The sequence below is a fragment of the Onychostoma macrolepis genome, chromosome 06 (genome assembly GCF_012432095.1).
Source record: "Onychostoma macrolepis isolate SWU-2019 chromosome 06, ASM1243209v1, whole genome shotgun sequence".
NCBI classification, from domain to species: Eukaryota; Metazoa; Chordata; class Actinopteri; order Cypriniformes; family Cyprinidae; genus Onychostoma; species Onychostoma macrolepis.
Window position 1 is genome coordinate 6,462,358 of NC_081160.1, and position 21,696 is coordinate 6,484,053.

The following is a 21,696-nucleotide window of genomic DNA, read 5'->3' on the forward strand; positions in this document are numbered from 1 at the left end:
CATAAAATTAAAAAGGAAAAAACATAGTTCAAAATATTAATAAAATAAATTAAAGTCTAAAATTTGAAATGTTGCCTTCTAAATAAGAAAGCATCATGTTATATATTGTTCATTTTGATTATGTGAAGTCCATCACATAGCAAGCACAAGTCTAATGTCTGCATTCTGGTTTATGCTGGACATTATTATAATATCATTATTATTTCCTCAGGGAGCCTAGCTGGTTTCTGATAACTATGCTTGAGCCATTTTGCAGTTAAGTAAATAAAAGCTGACAGGAGTCTGAGAAGGTCTGGTGTCTGTGTTATAATTACTGCTTCCTGTTTGATTTGTGTCACTGCAGTGCTTCTGTCCCTCTAGGTGTCCTCATACCTGACCCCCTTCACACTGTCTGGCAGCATGTCTGGGGACTCTGAGCCATCAGGCTGTCAGGGTATATACCATCAGCAACACCCAGCAGAGCACAGAATAACAGAGACGCAAGGCCATTTTGTGCCATGTTAACAGTATACTAGACCATTGTTTTCTTTTATTTTCCCTAGCAAAAAGCTTTAAAAAAAATAAAAAACTGATTTTTATCCACCTTCACTTAAGTCTCAGTGGATTAAAACTCAGTGACAAATGCTAAAAATGTAGTGTAGGTTACAAACCACCATTCACAATCACTTATAAAACAGGGCAGATTTATTCACATATTAACATAGGCACAACATTTGCATGTGCAAATCTTCTCACATACACACAAAATCTCAACAATAATGGTAATAAGAAATGCTGAAGAGACGATACTGATTGTGTGAAGGCAAAAGAGTATCTCCACAGTACAGCACAAAGCACAATGGCTTACACAGCAACATGTGACCAACACACACCACACAGATGCAGTTTGAATGCAGTCAACTTCACTGAATTTAAAGTGCTTTCACAAACTATATGCATGTAGTGTGCAGTGTGCCCAAAACTTATGAACCCTCTTAACTGATATAAAACTAGTGTATCACTTGGCTCCGCATGTCTTCCCAACTTCATACTATTGGCACTGGACTGCATTCTGCAGCAGATTATTTTGCTGTGCCAGGAAGAAGCCAATCTAATTTTAATCAAGACAATTTAAAACAAATTGTTAACAGAATTGAATTTAGCAAACTAAATTAAATTATAATTACTTGAGTATAACAAAATACTGAATTTAAATAGTCAAAGTCATTTGATGTATATGGTAATGATTCCTGTAGTACAATCCAAACATTTAAGTCCTATGGGATCGACACTGAGCAGTGCACAAACAGTACGGACCCTCAAAGTATATAAAGTGGCAAATGGCAAAGTACTATCACCAAGAGAACAAGAAACCCTAAGGCTTATGGGGTGAATTTCATGAAAACATGTCCACATAATATTAACCCCCAAAATTTCAAATCCGTTAAAATTTTTGCATTATGACATTAGTTACATGCCAATTAAGCATATTTCCCCTAAATTCACATTATTGTAATGCATTCCTGAATTTTATTTTATTTTTTCCCCATTATTAAATGTTTTATAGTACAAATTACTGTAATTTTCTGATAAAAAAAAACAAAAAAAAACAAAGGCAGTACAACAAAGACTTGGTGTTAAAATTAAGAATATAACACAATATATACACAATAAAATAATGATAATTTGGGGAGAAAACGTGCCTAACTGGAATGAAAATAATGCCAAAAATCCTAATGGTTCTCATAAGCTTTATTTACTCTACACATTTTAAGGGCATGTTTTTGGCAGACTTCCTAAAATTGATTCATGTAGAATTAGCATTACACTGTTGTGTTCACACCGAGCACCACACTATGGCGTCTTGCAGTGGTTTTACACACAACGTCAACACGACAAAATGTCAATCAAAATGATCCGACAACACATTTGCAATTACGATAAATTAAGTATTGTTTAAGTATTTCTCACTTCAAATATTGTTTTCTCAGGAACTATAACTCTTGTTCTCCCCTGTTTCTTTAATAAATATTAAATGTTTCTTCGGGTTTAAATCTTACAAAGTCTCATTCAATCCAAATGCTAGCTTTGTCTGTGCCCAGGAGTGAGCTTTCAAGAAAAAAAAACAAAAAACCCAGTGTACTGAAATGCACTGATAAATCCATCCAGTCATACAGCACAAGAAATCAGTAGAACAGCACAAATCATCGCATAGAGACACGCAATTATAGTCGGAAAGGAGTATGTTGGTGAGACAGTCATGTGTTATCAGTTCAGGTGTCTCAGCCCTGGAGTAATTCGGTCTGATTGTCGGAGCGCTGGAGTATTATGTCAACATGTCTTTGTAAGACCAGTCTTAGACACCCACTAAGCCTCATCCTCCACTAAAAAGGATTTAACTCAGAGGACCAGGCTTAAGAACTATCTCAGACACTGGAGTCCACGGAGTTGTGGGTTTCTGAGAACCCTGCAAAGGTGGGCACTTTTCAATGACACTGAGACATGTGGTATTCTAAGGTTAGTTGCCAAAAGGGGGATTTTCTTCCTGTGAAAGGAGTGTTTTCTTGTGAGCTGACGGCACATGATTCAGCAGTCTCTCATTGGTATTCTTCAGTGCAGACCCCTGTCTCAATATGCAGGCATCAACAAGGCAGACAAACTCACAATGTGGCAATTTAGGAATGTCACTGTCAGAAGAGGTGTCACGGGGTAATGACTCACTGCACCTGAAAACACTAACACACAAATACACACACACATACAACCCTACATTTACCGGTACCTCAGCCAACACTAGCTGCTTTTGTTTTGATCAAGCCTTCAAGGATAATTGAACGCCATCTTTTCACCAACATCCGAAAACACACACTCCTGCAACGGACAAAAACATAAAGTGCGTCGGGTGTCTTTAGGACTTCAGTCCCATGTGTGCCATCAGTTGCTCGTACACGGTCCAGGCCATGGCCGCCATGAGGGTTCTCCTCAGAGAACGAGGAACCGCTCCTCGAAAGAACCCGCTCAAGCCATGCTTCTAAAATCGGAGAGAGAGAAAATAAGAATTAAAATGATGCAAATGACTTTAAAAAGACTTTAATCTACTGACAAAACCATGACTTAGAAAACTGACACACACAGTATGGAGTCCAAGTGTGCCAGGTGCGTTTAAAAACAGATTTTTAGAAAATACAAAACAACGTTCAGAATTGAACTTCTGTAACGTGACAGTCAAGTTTGAAACAGAAAATTCAGACGAAAATTAAGTTGGGTGGGACTTCATTTTATCTATGAGCATTTGACTAGATAATGAAAAGTGGAAACATGAAAGGATATGATAATATAAGTTCATATTATCTTTTGGTTACATCCTCAGAAGTCACTCTAGATGTAGAAATATATATTTATAAAAAAAAAAACCTTATGCCAACAAACATTTTCTTTAAGAATAGAATACATTTTGTAAAAGGCTAGGAACATTTATTAAGAAAGTAAATATGATAGATACACTAAAGTACAGTAAAACACTAATTAGAAATATTATGAAATAATATTACAGTTTAAAATAACTATTTTCTGTTTTAATATATTTTAAAATGTAATTAATTCCTGTGGGCAAAGCTGAATTTTCAGCATCATTACTCCAGTCTTCAGTGTCATACAATCCGTCAGAAATCATTCTAATTTGCTTATTTGATGCTTAATTTCTTATAATTATCAATATTATAATAATTTTTGTGGAAACTGTGATAATTTTTAATCAATTTAATGCATCATCCCTGAACAAAAACAAATAAATTTTGTTTAAAAATGAACTTAGTTCTACTGAGCGGCTCATTGAGGATCTCCTCCAGCGGAAATTGAATTACGTTCCCGGTTAGCGCGTTTCGAGCCTGTGAGCCTCCCTTAGCTGAGCTTCCTCAGGAGCCTGTTCTCTCTCCAATTTCGTCTACTGCTCATGGTGCAATACATGTGCGGCCGATCATCAGAAAGCGCCCTAGTTTAAATTCATCGGGTTCGCTATCTCCTACACCAGGCCCTCCAGGGTGCAATTGTCCCCGTTTGTCACTCTATCGATTGGAATCTGAAAATCGGCACCACAACGTGGCAGCTCCAGCGACGACTTTTCTGCCATCACAGCCACCTGCTACTACTCTACTGCTTGCTTCCTCGCAAGCATCAGATCGAGCTGATCACTCAACTTACTTGCACTCTGTTAGCTTGACAACGATTGGTCACAAATTCAGATCAAAGCTTTCAATTTATAAAGGATTCCCTGAAAGTGAACAACCTGAGATTTTAATAGAGTGGGGGAACTATGAAGTCACTTTGTAGGCGAAATCCCGGAAGCGAGTTAGCATTTTAGCGCTTCCGGTTCCATCGTCCCAGAGTCAATGGGTTTTTTGAATGGGATTTTGCTTAAATCCCTTAAATAAGGTCCGTGGTTCACACAGGCTCAAGATACTTTCACGTTTTATTCTACGACATAAAACACACCAGTTACACCACACTCGTGATTTTTTTAAACTGTTATGTTTCTGAAAAAAGACGGTTGCTAACAAGCTGCTAAATGGGACTACAGGCGCTGTCGGAGACATTAAACGTCATCACGCCAGACAGTTTATCAATTTAGTATTTTGCAGTTGTAGTATAATTTGTAATACAATTAATTTTAGAATAACCAATGAATAGTTTCCCCCATTTTATATTGTTGTTCGACAATGTTTTTTTTTTGCTTTGCCCCGAAATGCGACAAGTCTTCGGATGGAAGATGCTTGTTTTAAGCACAAATCCTTTCCTACTGATACAGACTCTGGGTTCGTACTATAAGGTAAATTCATATTACGATTATTACATGTAAACAACACATTTAACGGCTTTATGTGGTGAAAGTTAAACTTTAATGATGCTTAGTTCTTAAAGCCATGTTAAAATTAAATGTTTAAGGCAACATGAAGCTGTTAGAAAGCATATAGATTGAGGATTTCCTAGAAGCAAGGATAAAATAACATTCACCCTAACAAAATGATAGCTGAAACGTGGTACTTTGTTCACTAAAATAATCTTACCATATCCAAAAACTCGCTCACTCTGCTGCTATTTAAAAGATGAAATACGCGGGGATACGTTTTAAATTAAAATATTCATATTAATCAAGGATTTATTCACTTTTAATGCACCTTATTTCGAAATGTAAAGAAATATGTGCTTTAAATGTCCTTTAGTTAAGATTATTTGATTTATTCACTATAATATTTATTACTAATGTCTCATTTCAGTTTTAGTTTGGCTCTAGTTTTGTATTTATTCCAGTTTATATGAAACGGTTCATGTAGCGTGGATTAAAATTCATATACAGAGTAAATCCTTCACTAAACATGTTAAAAATAAGTTTGAAACCGCTGTCGGGAGCGTGCTGGTGGTGACGCTGAAGGCGAGCGACCGTGGTGCTGTAGTTCGTTTATAGCCTAAGTTTAGCTTTTCAGTTCTGGTGCTTTTATTTAGGCTTCGAAATTCGTCAAAGTTATATTGTTTTGTGAAGATTATCTTGATGGACAAAATGTGTAAGTTTCATAAACTATGATTGAACACAGCGCTTATTTTTTGCGATTATCCAAAAGCCTATGGAAAAATCCCATTGGCTTTTTGTCGAGGAACCAGTTTCATGCTAACCGCCGATCCGCAAACAAAGTGACGTCATAGTTCCCCGACTCTATTGTTGGAGATTCTATCATCAGACTGGTAAAGCTTCCTGGTGTAATCACATACTGTCTCTCAGGAGGCAAGACAGCTGACTTTATTGAACTGATTCTGCCTCTTCTTGATCTTCATTCGTCTGTTCTTACTGTCATAATACATGCTGGCACCAACGATGTCATGGCTAGGCAGTCCATTAAACTGCACCACGAACTTGAGTCTCTGGTTTCTATAGTTGAATGTCTGGGTAGGAGGTGTGTTCTGTCTGGTCCTACTCCTTCCATGACCAAGAGCTCTGAACGTTTTAGCCGTCTTTTTAGTTTGCATTTGTGGATGCAAAATTTGACTACTGCTACTGGAATTAGTTTTATTAGTCATTTTGACTCCTTTTGGACAGAGTGGGACCTTTTTAAATATGATGGGTTGCATCCTAATAGGAAGGGAACAGAAAAGTTGATTTCAAATTTTATTGCCTTTAGTCATTGGCCAATAAGTCTTTTGTTTGCCAGGATCTTTTTATGACCAATAATATAGATTTTTTTTATTACTCACAGAGTCCTGGATAAATTCTGATGAATGTGTCCCCCTCATAGAGTGGTGGAACTATGATGTCAATTTGTAGGCAAAAAGTTAGCATTTTAGTGCTTCCGGTTCCATCGTCCCAGAGTCAATGGTTTTTTTTTTAATGGGATTTTGGTTAAATCCCCTAAAATAAGGTCCGTGGTTCACAAAGGCTCAAGATACTTTCACGTTTTATTCTACGACATAAAACACACCAGTTACACCACACTCGTGATTTTTTTAAACTGTTATGTTTCTTAAAAAAGACGGTTGCTAACAAGTTGCTAAATGGGACTACAGGCACTGTCAGAGACATTAAACGTCATCAAGCTGAACAGTTTATCAATTTACAGTATTTTCCACTTGTAGTATAATTTATAGTACAATTAATTGTAGAATAACAAATTAATAGTTTACCGCATTTGATATTGTTGTTCGACAATATTTTTTTGCTTTGCCCCGAAATGCAACAAGTCTTCGGAGGGAAGATGCTTGTTTTATCACTTTCCTACTGATGCGGAGACTCTGGGTTCGGACAATAAGCTAAACTCAAGATTATAACACGTAAACACCACATTTACCGGCTTAGTCACGGTGAAAGTGAAACTTTAACGATGCATAGTGCTTAAAGCCACCTTAATATGAAATGTTTACAGCCACAAGAAGCTGTAAGAAAGCATATAGATTGATGATTTCCTAGAAACAAGGATAAAATAACATTTTGTGTACACCCACCCTAACAAAACGAGAGCTGAAATGTGGTACTTTATTCCCTAAAATAAGTTTAATCTTACCATATCCAAAAACTCACTCACTCTTTGCTGTTATTTAATAGATTAAATGCACTAGAATTTTATTGAATAGTACGTGGAGACATGCTTTTAATTAAAATATTTATATTAATCAAGGATTTATTGACTTTTAATGCACCTTATTTCGAAATGTGTGCTTTCATATGTCCTTTAGTTACAATTATTTCATTTATTCACTATACTATTTATTACTAATGTCTCATTTCAGTTTTGGTTTGGCTCTAGTTTTGTTTTTATTCCAGTTTATATGAAAAGATTCACGTAGCGTGGATTAAAATTCATCCACAGAGTAAATCCTTTTCACTGAACATGTTAAAAATAAGTTTGAAAAAGTTGTCGGGAGCGTACTGATGGTGACAGCTTTTAAATTCTGGTGCTTGTATTTAGGCTTCAAAATTAATCAAAGTAATATTGTTTTGTGAAGATTATCTTGATGGACAAAACGTGTAAATTTCATGAACTACGACTGAACACAGCTTATTTTTTGCAATAATCCAAAAGCCTATGGAAAAATCCCATTGGCTTTTTGTCGAGGAACCAGTTTCATGCTAACCGCCGATCCGCAAACAATGTGACGTCATAGTTCCCCGACTCTATTGAGTCATCCCCCCGGGGGGGCCTTGCAGTAATACACAGAAGGGATTTTAGCTGTTCCCCAGTTTCATTTGGTTGCTTTTCTTCCTTTGAGAGTCTTATTTTAAACAATAAATTGCCTATTTTATGTGTTATAATCTATCGACCTCCTAAATCTATTTCTGTTATTTTTCAGGAATTTTCGGACTTTTTATTTGTCATTATGCTGCGTTATGACAGAGTTCTTACTCTTGGTGATTTTTATATCCATGTTTGTTGCTCTTCTTCGTTTACTTCTGATTTTACAAAATTTTTAGACTCTTTTAATTTGACTCAATATGTGAAGCAGCCCACCCATGACAAAGGGCGCACGCTTGACCTCGTGCTCTATTATGGTTTTTGTGTGGACGATATGAAATTGATTGATTTTGCCATCTCTGATCATAATGCAGTATTATTCCAGATTCCATTTGTTCTCTCTGATTCCAAACCCTCCACACTGATTCGCTCTCGTCCTTTAAACTCACTCTCAGTTTCTTGCTTCTGTCAAGCTTTCACTGCCTCTAATTCTCCTTTTAACACTAATCAACAATCTGACTTCGCTGTAGAGGTGTTAGTGTTTTTAATAGCTCTTGTAGAGATATATACATCTTGTAGCTCCAATTAGAGTAAGAAAGCTGAAACCTTCTTTACCATGGCTAAATGAAGAATTAAGAAATTGAAAGAAATTATGCAGGAAGGCAGAACAGAAGTGAAAAAAGGATAAACTTAGTGTCTCCCTTGCCTCTTTAAAAAAAATCTGATGTCCACTTATCAGTGTAAAGTTAAGGAAGCAAGGAACACATATTTTTCAGACATGATTATTAAACAGGGACATAATACAAGTTAAATACTTTTTAAAACATTAATTCTATTATAGGTCCTTTGCCTAGCCAGCTAGTTGAATCTACTCCAGAGAATTGCAATGCCAATTTGAATTACTTTTATAATAAATTAGTGGAGATTAGACAGCAGTTTAATACTGATTTCAGAGATCATGATGTCCATTCGTGTCCACATTCAACATTTACTCATTTGAATGAAATTAGGGGTGGCACGGTACATGTATTCGTCCCGAACCGTCACGGTACGGGCGTCTCGGTTCGGTTCATGAGGCCTTACGACAAATACAGGCAATTCACCCCCGCACGGGCACTCGCAGTAATGCAACGCTGTTTGATAACCGTCAGCAGAAGAACAGCGAATGCCATGAGTTGCGCACTTGAAAACAAAGCCCCCTAGACAGTGACCATGTGCTGATTCTGAACGCGTCTCTCACATAGACTGACAAGGGAGTATACTTTAAAGGCTTGCGCACTCAACTGTTTGCGAAATGGAGCTTTGTGCTCGATTATCCTACCTCTCTCATTCGGCACAAATCCAAATATTCCATAGTATTTCCATACTTGCGATGTAAAGTATCTGAATGCTAAGCTATTATTTATTATGTAAATTATAGGCTTTGTACTTCAGTCGCGTTCCAACGGTGACACAGAGGCGCGCGCGCTGGTGTTTGGCTCACTGTATTTTATTTTAATAAAGTACCAACTGTGCTGTCAAGTTAGCAATGCTGGAACTGGTGTGTGTGTGTGTGTGTGTGTGGGGGTTCTCCGCGCGATCACTTCAACTGTTTCCTTATACCAGCAGAATCAACTTTAAACACTTATTGTCTTATTAATAATCACTGTATAAAGGTCTGCTTTTATTTGTGTACACTCACAATTAAAACAAAACAAATTTTATATATATAACATGTAATAATATTTATTTTCACATCTAGATGGGAAAAATTGTAATTTGCACTACTGTCTGTTCAAAATAAATGAAAAGAAACTGAGCATAGTAGATTACTTTTTTTTCCCTGTTGTACCGAAATTGTATCGAACCGTGACCCCCGAACCTAGGTACGTACCGAACCGTGACATCTGTGTACCGTGCCACCCCTAAATGAAATCTCCTTGTCTACCTTGGAACGCATTGTACTTTCAAAATCTTCCTCCTGTCCTTCTGACTGCCTTCCTACTTGGTTTTTAAAAGCTGTATTTCACACGGTTGGTCCATATATTTTAGCTATTATTAACTGTTCTTTGTCTTCTGGCATTTTTCCCGCATGTTTTAAACATGCCACTATTTTTGCATTATTAATGAAGGCTTCTCTAGATCCCTCCAATTTAAGTAATTTTAGATCTATTTCTAAGCTTCCATTTCTATCAAAGATCTTAGAAAAAGTTGTGTCAATGCAACTGATTTCGTATATGAATAATAATTTAACCTTTGAAAAATTTCAGTCTGGTTTCCGCTCCCAACATAACACTGAAACTGCTCTGGTTAAGGTCACTAATGACCTATTGCTTGCAGCTGATGCTGGCTTGTACTCCATTTGAATCCTTCTTGATCTTAGCTCAGCCTTTGACACAGTGGACCACAACGTCTTGATCAACCGCTTAAAAACTGTTGTGTCAGAGATGTAGATCTGGATTGTTTATTTTTTATTTGCTGAAAAGGTCTTTTTCCATAGGGCTTGGAGATGCCTCCTCTTCTCGTGCTCCTTTATTTTGTGGGGTCCCTCAGGGATCTATTTTGGGTCCCCTTCTGTTTAGTATCTACATGATACCCCGGGGTCAAATTATGCATAGCTATGACATAGAGTTCCACTGCTATGCAGATGATACGAAATTGTATGTCCCGGTAAAGTCTGGTACTATTGATTCATCCCATATTATGTCCTGCTTCATCGAGATCAAAAATTGGATGTCGAAAAAAGTCAGAAGTGCTTATAATTACCCCCTGCGGCCCCAGTAGTACTAGTATTAATAATCTCTCCTCTAGTCTGGGTGCCTCATCTAATAATGTTCGAAAAGAGGCTTAGGTGTAATTTTTGACTCAGAACTGTGCTTTGATGTTCAGGTGACTAAAGTGGTGCAGTCTTGTTTTGCACAACTGAGGCAATTAATGAAGATAAAATCATTCCTTTCTTTTGCAGATTTTGAAAAGGTCATTCATGCTTTTATCTCTTCCAGACTTGATTATTGTAATGCACTTTATTCTGGTATTAGCAAGAGAAATCTCCAAAGATTGCTGCTTTTCACTGGTTGCCTGTGAGTGTTAGAATTGATTTTAAGATTTTGTTTAAGATATTTGTGATTTATTAACTCCTTATGAGCCTGATCGTTGCTTGAGATCCTCCGGTAGGGCCCTATTAATGGTTCCAAAATCTCGACTTGTTACCAAAGGTGACCGTGCTTTTGCTATCCATGCGCCTAAGCTGTGGAACTCCCTGCCTGGGGATATTAGGCAGGCTACTACTGTATCCTCTTTTAAGTTTCTCCCTAAGACTCATTTTTATCGAATGGCTATATTGATGGTATTTTTTGTATTTTGTTACTGTACTGATCTTTTTATTGTAAAGCACTTTGTAACTTTGTTTTGAAAGGTGCTATATAAATAAATGTTTACTTACAATATTTGGCTGGGATATAACTATTTGAAAATCTGGAATCTGACAGTGCAAAAAATTTAAATATTGAGAAAAATCACCTTAAGTTCTTAGCAATGCATATTACTAATCAAAAATTAAGTTTTGATATATTTACAGTAAGAAATTTACAAAATATCTTCATGGAACATGATCTTTACTTAATATCCTAATGATTTTTGGCATAAAAGAAAAATCGATAATTTTGACCCACACAATGTATTGTTGGCTATTGCTACAAATATACCCGTGCTACTTATGACTGGTTTTGTGGTCCAGGGTCACATATATGGTAATGGCAATGATATTGTATTTCAGGGAATTTGAGTGACTTTTGTTTCATGCTGAGTTTAAAATAACATTTTGTGTTTAAAAAGACTTCTAAAGGCCACTAAAAGTCAACAAAAATGATTTATCCTGTGATGCTTACCGCATAAACGTGGCGTACAGCATCGCTGGTCTTGGGATACAACGCTGGGCTCACTTGCATGTGGGTTTTGATCACATCTGCTGGCTGAGTGGCTAGAGAGGCCAAAATACCAGCCACCACACCACAACCAAAATTAACCAGTGGGACAAAGGAGGACGAGCTGATCTCTGAGTGCGTGAAAGAGAGAGAAGACTTCATTAAACAATGCCATATCCTCAGATTACATCAAAATCGTGACTGATCAGAAGCTCACCCTGTGGCAAAGCCTTTTTGGCCTGGCTATAGAACATGACATAGATGCCAGAGAACGGGGCGTCTCTGAGCAGAGTCGCTGTGAGTCCGGAGTAAAGAGCCCTGGGACCTTCATTCTGACACACACTTTTAAGGGCTCCAGCTACGCTTATGTAATTGTACCGCCCGCTCTGAAATAAAACATGCAACAGTGAATAAGCACACAGATGCAGCAGAAAACATGCAGTTTCAATGTGCACACAGTACAGTGTCAGAGCTCAGTAATGTTCTTCACCTCAAAACGAGTCTTAATGACTGTGATGGGCAGCATGGCCACGCCTGCCACACAACGAGCCCCTGCCCCTAGCAACACCGCCTCCCCAGCGCTCGGAGACCTATCTTGGAAGAAGTGCTGCTTCAGCGAGTAAAATGTGCTGAAGTAGATCCCTACACCAGGGATACAGCGCATGAATGACTGTAGGACAGAAAGAGGGACAAGAGAGACAGATATAACTACAGTACTTGATATACAAAAATAAATAAATAAATAAAGTGATGCACTGAAATTTTGCCAAACAAACATTTTTGGTTTTGGGCCTGTGTGACATTTAACTAGTCACCTTTATTTATATAGCGCTTTTAACAATACAGATTGTGTCAAAGCACTTAACAGTATCAAATTGGAGGATAGAGTGTCAGTAATGTATAATGATAAGATTAAACACTCAATTTTCAGTTAAAGGCATTTCATTATTGAATTCAGAGATGTCACTGTCTAGCTCAGTTTAGTTTAAATAGTATCTGTGCAATCAAATCGACGATAATCGCTAGAAATTAAATTACTTTCTCTGATGTTTGACAGTGTCAGTGTCTATTTCGTGCACACAATGTGAATAAACTACAACAGGTAAATGTGTCAGCTGTATGAATGCTAGAGCTGGATTAACAATAAGGATTTTTTGTTTATAATCGATTCTGATACGGATTCATAAATCTCAAGATCAATCTTTTAGTCTATGCTGTTTTCTGTTGATGCCTGAACTTTCCAAAACATTATTTGTAGTGCACCAACCATCCAATAATCACAAAAATCTTTGTGCTTTATTACTTCATTACTTACTTCAGATCACTGTAGCACCTGTAGCATAATAATCTCTTGCTCTTTACTACTAACTGTAGCACAAAATAAATATGAACAAACATCAGAAGGTATTTTGAAACAAACAACCTACTGAAATGTATCATGTCTCATGTAATCATTCAATCAGTGTTTCAGCCACCGAAAGACGTCAATAAAACAGCTTGTAAACAATGTCTGGTAAAGCTACAATGTCCGTAACCCTGACAATCAACTAAAAAAATCATTCTAGAGTGGAACATTTTGCTAAATATATGCACTATATTACAAATTTATTACAGTTCTACTTAACCTGCCGTCTTTATTATTTAATGTATGTTTGAATAAATCTGCCATGAAAGTTTTTTTTCCCCCATTTAAATATTTTTTTTCTTTTTATTTTCATTTAATGTTTATTTATTATTTCAACAGTGGATACATAATTCTTTTTTTGTGACATAAGGTGACAAAACCTGCCTTGTGTGCAATTTACACATTTGCAAAACTTAGTTTTTTTATCTGAGTGCTGATTATTAAATGAATTTGACCAATTCCATAATTATTAATTATTATTATTATATAACATATATTTGCAGTTTCTGTTTTCAGCTAAGTGCATCCTGAATTTTCAGTTTGGGACCACAAATTTCATTTTGGTGCATCACTAATGAAAAACAAAACAGGTGTCAAGAAAGAGTATTTTTAATCTATATAACATACTAATATTACTCACAGGACAACAGGATTTTTGCTCGTGCCACATTAAATATATCATCTACAGTTGAAATTCAATGAAGAATTGGACATATGTCTGAGATCAGAACACTGATGCTGTTGTGAGATCAAACAGTGAGCAAGGACCAAAGGAAATGGACACATCAGCCAATACACTTGACTCACCGGTGAAACCCCCTTCCACAGGCCAAGCAGCTTCTCTGTGCGGATCACGTTGAAAAAGACTGTAATCATCCCCACTTTAGGAGCACTGAGAGACAAAGACAAAAATAGAAATGGTCATGATGGACACAGACAGAGAGACAAAGAAGGGCGAAAACAGACAGAACGAGGCAAAAATCTCTGCTTTTAGATGGCATGCTGAGCATATGAGGACACATAATTTGACATGGGTAACATGTTATCCTCTGCAAAGCTGAGAGAGGCAGACAGTTTAGTAACAGAGCACTCCCACACAGAATACAGAGAGGACGCGGTTATATAAACACATACAACGACACTCGTATCTCCTCAAAAAAAACACAGGCTAAAAAACTCACGGTTGTCACAACAACCAAAAAAGTTGTGGTTGCTTACTAGCTCAGGTCGAGTTTATTCCAAAATGTCTGTGAAATTTTGGATCTGTAGATATGCCTCGGGTGTCGTTTTAATGTTAGTTTATGGAATTTGTATCGGTTTTATCATCCACTGACTAAAATCCCAACTACATTTGTTGAAATCACCAACTTTAAGCATGCTTTAGCAAACTACTAGCTATCAGTATTGGGCAAAATTGGGATTAGGGCTGGGCGATATATCGCATGCGATATGCATGCGCATCTCGTCAGTAAAGCCGGTTCCTTGATTAGCGGTAAATCTCCATCACCTGTTTTCAAATGGAGCGGTATTTAATACACGGAGCCGTAGATCACTGACAAGCTATGCAATATCGCGTTCATTATCGCAGATGAATCGCCTTCGATAATGGATGCGATATTGCCTAGCTTGTCAGTGAACTACGGCTCTGTGTATGAAATGCCGCTTCATTTGAAATCAGATGATGGAGATTTACCACTAATCAAGGTACCGGCTTTACTGACAAGATGCGCATGCGATATCGCCCAGCCCTAATTGGGATATAACATTGTTTCCACTGAAAGGACTGAAGTTGGTTTTAATCTAAGACATGCTAAATTAGCTCTTAGTCAGAAGGACAACAGAAATGATTATTAGGGATGCTCCAATCGATCGGCCGGAGATCGGTATCGGCCGATAATCACATTTTATGACTCAATCGGTACTCGCTACACTTGGCTGATCTCACAAACCGATCGCAATTTGAAGACATCAACGCGTGAGGACGTACAAATCGTCTGCCTGCTGAAAAAATGTATTTTTAAAAAATTTAGTTAATATTTGCATAATTTATTATTTATTTTATCCACCCGCAAATAATCAGAATGCATTTTTTTTATTACCTGACCCGCGGATTATCCGTAGCACCCGTGGATGTTTCTATTTCCTTTTTCCTTTTCAGTCTTATATTGGACAGTATTAAACCTTATGTGTTACATACTTCATGTTGGAGTTTAAATGTTTCTATTTCTTTTATCTAGAGGTCGACCGATTAATCGATTTTGCAGATTAATCGGCACCGATAGTTGATTGCTGCAACTATCGGTTATCGGCAAAAATCCATGCTGATAGTTTTCCGGTTTGCAACCATTGCTGGAGTGGCTGAGAAGGGTCCGCTGGCATTATACAGTACGAGAGCGGCCTCTAGAGGCGGATATCACTGACAGCACGTGTTGTTTATTTTGACACGTGACACTGCGCGCTGCACAGAGCGGGAAACTCCAGATTCGCATTTAAATACAGCCGACAGAAAAGCCTGTCGCTGAACAGAGCGCCATTCACATAGTTTTCTATTAAATTACATTATATTTGTCCAAAATCGTTGTGAATGTACATAATGACTTCACCCTAGGCTATAAATTATGTATTGTACATTTTTCAGCAAAATATTTGTCTTTCTGTGGCTCTGTAAGTCTGTATGCTTCATATAGAGAGCTGTAATAGATCGCACTCTCTCTTTCCACTTGCTCTGTTTTTTTTATAGCCGAACTTCAAACTCATTTATGCCACATTGTTCATTCTTGAAGCAAACTTATGCCCGTTTGGGGATTAAATAAATTGTTTTAGACCGCCACTTGGTTTGAACGCAAAGTGTCTGGTGTGTGTGTGTGTGTGTGTCATACCTCCGAGTTCTCCTAGACGCAGCGCTGCACTTGTGCACTTGCACAGTGACTAACTCTTTTTTTTTTTTTTTGATTAGATAATTATAAAGTGTTAAAAAATAGAAGCAAATAAAGTGTGTGAGTACACATACAATATCCATATGTATGTCATTTTAATGCTATGGCCTTGTGTAGATATTTAAACATGGCTATCTTTAAGCATGACTGTTGAAATTAAATGGTAACACATAACAATAAGAGTCCATTTGTAGCATTAATGAAAACTGTCGAAGTATTTTTCCTTGTTAGAGTGTGTTCATTTCAACATTCACTATTAGCTACTAATAGGCTACATTTTTAAATTTTAAAGTTTCTTCTTTTAACATTAGCAAACTATGAAATAACTTTAATGATCAATATAGTAAATAATGTTAATATTTTCATTCATTTACAAAGTATGGTTCAGTACTGCTTTTTTTTTTTAAATAGTAAAGCACTAGCTTTCTTTCAGTATCCATTTTGAAAACTATCGGTTGATTAATCGGTATCGGCCAGTGTGGTCCAACCCAGCTATCAGTATCGGTAAAATCCACTATCGGTCGACCTCTACTTTTATCCTCTCTCTAACATTGGACAGTGCTACACTAAACCTAATTATTTGCATCAAACTACTCCAATTAGTTCTTTTAGGAGTTAGTTTTTTTTTTTTTTTTACTATTAATTTTCTCCTGCTCAGACTTGTATTGGACAATGTTTTAAGTTACATCAGACTTCTCAATTTTACGAGATTAAATGTTTATTTTGTCTTCCACAGTTTACTATAATGTTTAAATAAACCTTGTGGGTAGCATCAGACTGCTCCATTTTGTTTGTATTTATTTTTGTCTTACATTAAGTATCCTGATATACATAATGTCTCTGGGGTATATTTGTAACAATAGCCAAAAATACATTGTATGGGTCAAAATTGTCGATTTTTCTTTTATGCCAAAAATCATTAGGATATTAAGTAAAGATCATGTTCCACGAAGATATTTTGTAAATTTCTTACCGTAAATGTATCAAAACTTCATTTGATTCGTAATATGCATTGCTAAGAACTTCATTTGGACAACTTTAAAGGCGATTTTCTCAGTATTTAGATTTTTTTGCACCCTCAGATTCCAGATTTTCAAATAGTTGTATCTCGGCCAAATATTGTCCTATCATAGCTATCAAGCTTATTTATTCAGCTTTCAGATGATGTATAAATCCCAATTTCTGAAAAATTGACACGTAAGACTGGTTTTGTGGTCCAGGGTCACATGTGTTATATAAAGCTTGAAGCATCAGAATCGGCATCAGTATCGGCCGATCACCATGACAAGAAATCGGTACTTGGTATCGGCTGGAAAAATCATGATTGGAGCATCCCTAATGATTATGCATATTAACTATGCAAGACATGTTTATTATCTGTCAATCAAGTCCTGAAACTAAGCCTTGACATTTAATACCAAACAAAGATCATGGGAAAAGGACAGCAGCCTAACTGCAGGCTTATGTCTAGACACGGTCAGAGATGGTCACAGCAGGCATGTCGGTTGGTGGGGTCTCACCCTGGGTGCATGTTGTTCTGCAGGGTCTGCAATCTGGTCTTCACCAGATCCAACGGCTGGAACAGCAGAGTGGAGCAGGTGCCGCTGAGAGAGCCGCACATGAAGGCCTTCAGGGCAGGATGAGCCTGAGAGAACAAACACAGAAAGACAGAATTTGAGAAAACAAGGACTGAAGGAGGAGACAAAGGTTAAAGTTAGAAAAGAGTATAAATGGATGAATATAAAATGTGGGCTGACAGCAGAAGAGAAGTCAAATGGTTTTGAGATGAACAAAAAGATCAGATGCTGGAACTACAGTTTAAAAGAATACAATTCAGGCAGCACTTTAAAGGGGCCATATTCAACACTGTTCTACCATTTTGCTTTTCCTTTAAGTAGGGCTGCATGATAAATTCGAAATGAAATCGCAATTGCGATTAGGCAGAAGCTGCGATTGTTATGTGTATCTTTCAGTGAAGCACGGTTCTGTGATCAGTAGTAAATCTCCATCCGAAGGCCAGAGGGTGCTCTCGTGTGGAAACTCCAAACTCGACACTATATGGTTTATCGGAGTTCTTATTATTATCATTTTGATTATAATAAAGTATATTTATAACGCAATGCCTTTATCACTGCTTAGAATACTATGAAATATGTTGCATGCCATATCATCTAACAGAAGGATTTACTTCAAACACTCGACTGACGTTATGAAGTGAGTTTGGAGTAAAAACATGTTATTAAATGTGGGATTTTCACATGCTTTCAGACAGAGCAGCATTTACTACACAGAGCCGTAGTTCACTGAGAAGCTACACAAACAGCTTTCATTATCGCGAATGATTTCTTCGATTTCATAATCGCGCAATAATATTGTCTGCGATTTTTTTTCCGTAACCTGTCAGTGAACTATGGCTCTGTGTAGTAAATGCTGCTCCATCTGAAAGCACGTGATGGAGATTTACTGTGGATTACAGAACCGGCTTTACTGACAAAACGCACATGGAAATTGCATTCGATTAATCGTGCAGCCCTACCTTTAAGTCCACTTAACATGTTAGTTCAACAAAAACAGTCATAGTTTAGATCTTAGATCATAGTTCACCATTTTTCAACCCTGCTCTGACCCTTCGAATTAAACAAGCTGAGGCTTCAAGTAATGGTGTCGAATCTCTTTTTCCATGTTTTACGTTGGGGTTACGATTCGTAAAGGTGTATTTTGGCATATACATACACTCATATCTCCAGATGTGTGTTTGTGTGTGTGTTTTTTAATTTAACATTTTATAAAAAAATCAATGCGACTCATTTGTATGTTTTTTTAGGTCTGTTGTTTACTGTTACACCTTACTGACCTGTCCTCATGAATATTATATTTTTGTCTTGTTTTCTACTCGCAGCTGGTTGTATGTCTACATCTTTCTTTGTTTAGATAAAAATTAAATGAAATTAAAAACAAACAAACAAAAAAAAAAATTACAGGACTTTGCTACAAAATAAAATAAAAGTTTCATTTAAGTTGAATTTATGATCAAAAATGTGATATTCTGTTTTAATAGGATTTTTAAAATTTACATTTTTAAAAGTAAAATTTTAGAAGTTTTTTTTTTTAATTCAATTGATTAGACATGCTTTTCTGATTATTAAAATGTAATTAATCCATGTAAAAAATCGGGGATGAATTTTGGAAAATACAAATTAAATAAATATGAATATAAAACAGAATTTTTTTTTTTTAAATTACGATTTCAAGAGGGCTGAAACATAAACATGGGCAGTCATATGCTAATATGCTCATGACTTATGTCATAACCATGATGATTCCTGATGAACAACAACATATTTTTGCAGCTTGGTTTTCATTACCATTCTGGGTGGACTAGGAAGGGAGCTTACACTGTAAAAGTTTCATGTCAAAAAAGCAGAATAATACAGTTTTCCAAGTTATGCCCCCTTTAACAGGCTTGGATACAAAAACTGCCTTCATTTTCTCAACACAACAGTCACCATTTACTGCAAGAGCACTAAAAACACCACAGTGAGCAACACTGACATCCCAGATAAAAGGATATTCTCAGGCACTGAATATCCATCCAACATTTGGTGCCCTGCATGGACACCAAACCTTCAAATACACGGTATCATTTGCATGTACATTTATGCAAATGAAAAAAATAATAGGTTGTGTAAGTGTGCATGACCACACATACACATGAATACACTTCAAAATTGACCATAATAGAGAATCACACCCAACATAGATGCACAACCACACACTGACACCGTCAGCATCATCACACACACACTGACACGCACATCTAGACTCGAGCGCTGCCGACAGGCTCCTCGGAGCACTGATATTCATTTAGAAGCATGAAAACAGCAAGACACGAGTGATGGGCAGACGCACACACAACTGCACAGAAACACACAAAAACAGACACTACAGAAACATACAGTGAGCCACTGACTAATCTGCCCTACCTTTCCCAGGCTGCTGGCAGATTTGGGCTGAGGGTCCTTTTTCTCTTGCATCTCTCTCTCTCTCACTCAGTCTTTCTGCTGCCACTAACAGCACATGACAGAGTAAGCCCCATCTCTCTCCTCTCCAACACAATGCCCACAAATCTCTCTTTAACCCCCTCCCACCCAACAGCAAGAGATTCAACGGCTTAATCCACAAGCTTCCATGCTTGCCGATCTCAGTGCTGGTTTTCTGCACTCGTTATCCGTGGTTTCAGTCCCTCTGTTTCGTTTGTGTTCCAGATCAAGTGCTTTCAGCACAGTGTGAGTCAGGCAGTTGCCGAAGGCATATGTATATGTGCTTGTGTGGATGTGACACAGGAAATGTGGGTCATACATTGGATGTATATATCCTATTATTCCAACATAGGTTCAGCCGGGTTGCACAACAAAGAAAAACAATGACTTTCGGAGATTCATATGTCTTTTACACATACAAATTGCTTTATGCTGGGAAAAACACTGTCATCAAAACATATTCACACACCCTCAGACTTCCATTATACACCTACGTCCTACACCTTCCACAGAATATATAAATACAGATAAATACATTTAGACCACTCAACTTAATGATTGCTATCAGGATGTGAAGAGACTTTCAATCAGAATAACAAAAAATGTTTCTGAAGACAATCACCTATGGCACCTTTAACTTCAGTATAACAGCTCTACATTAAAGTACACAGCCTTAACACCAACTCACCAGGGCAATCTCCATTGCAGATGGAGAGGATGATGAAGTTTGTACAGAGGAAGAGCTCAACTCCCTCCCTTTTACCTCTTCTATGGCCGTTGTGATGTGTTAGTCGTCAAAGCTTTGATTCCAGACTGCATGAGGGAGAAATTAATTTAATACCCAATCCATGCTACCATCACACACAATCAAGAAAACAAATAGTCGTGTATTAAAGCGTCGGGGAAAAAAATAGAGTGTGTGTCAGACAGATTTAAGTTACATTTTGTTTACCTATCTTTTAAGGACCGAAGAGGAAGAGTGAACGACGACTGATCTTCATCATGATTCTCGCTCTTTCTGTCACTTTACGCACAGCTGTCAACTGTACATAGAGCGCGGACAAACTTAGATACAGAAACCACCATTTAATTAATAAAATATGACATAAACATGTAGAAATGTGCAGCAAATTACATAATTAATTGTCAAATAAAAATAAACTATAAAAGCACATCTTAGTAAAAGCTAAGATTCGTTTCAAATATGCTGCAACGGCTAACTTAACAACTGCTCCTATACAGTTTTCTTCCTAAAATACAAAGCTAACAATAAACACACTGGAAAATATTGGAAATAAGGTGGCGCAACACCAGTCAGATGATTTCTGTCAGTTAGCCGGTAATGCTAACAGTCACCTCTCAATCCATCATAAACCATAAAGTTTACCTTACACACAGTTGTTCCGTTTTCCGGTATCTCCAAAAAAATTGCGTATTTTCGTTTCAAGCAATCGATGTTTATTGAAGTAGAGGTAAAACCGCAGGCGTACGTTACACAACAGTTTTCAATATCACACTCCTGCGCGGAGACCGTGGGCACAGCACATAGTTTGGAGTTACGCTTGCGCGATAAAGTTGTACGTTGTTTGCGTAACTCATGCGTCCTCTTTGCTCAGCCTGCAGAAAAACGGCCAAGAACCGGTTTCAGCTCGATTTTTCCAGCGGTGCCGGTTACACGTGCTCCGGGGAGAGACGCTTGATGCCCCCCACTGGAACACT

The 21,696-nt window shown here is 37.3% G+C and overlaps 1 protein-coding gene across 3 annotated transcripts; it reads right to left on the reverse strand.

Moving 5' to 3' along the window:
* Nucleotides 1-666: 666 nt before the first annotated feature.
* slc25a38b (solute carrier family 25 member 38b) lies at nt 667-21,663 on the reverse strand. 3 transcript variants are annotated; one of them, XM_058777910.1, is made up of 9 exons: nt 21,370-21,663; nt 20,930-21,020; nt 20,666-20,790; nt 17,458-17,582; nt 13,809-13,893; nt 12,087-12,266; nt 11,814-11,982; nt 11,561-11,727; nt 667-3,010 (listed from the first exon to the last, which is right to left on the reverse strand). In XM_058777910.1, the coding sequence occupies exons 3-9, from the start codon at nt 20,678-20,680 to the stop codon at nt 2,888-2,890; spliced, it is 864 nt and encodes a 287-aa protein (XP_058633893.1). In that variant the 5' UTR covers nt 20,681-20,790; nt 20,930-21,020; nt 21,370-21,663; the 3' UTR covers nt 667-2,887. The 3 variants fall into 3 exon arrangements, with proteins under 3 accessions (XP_058633893.1, XP_058633891.1, XP_058633892.1); XM_058777908.1 differs by having other exon boundaries at nt 21,365-21,663; XM_058777909.1 differs by having other exon boundaries at nt 20,930-21,042; nt 21,365-21,663.
* Nucleotides 21,664-21,696: the final 33 nt, after the last annotated feature.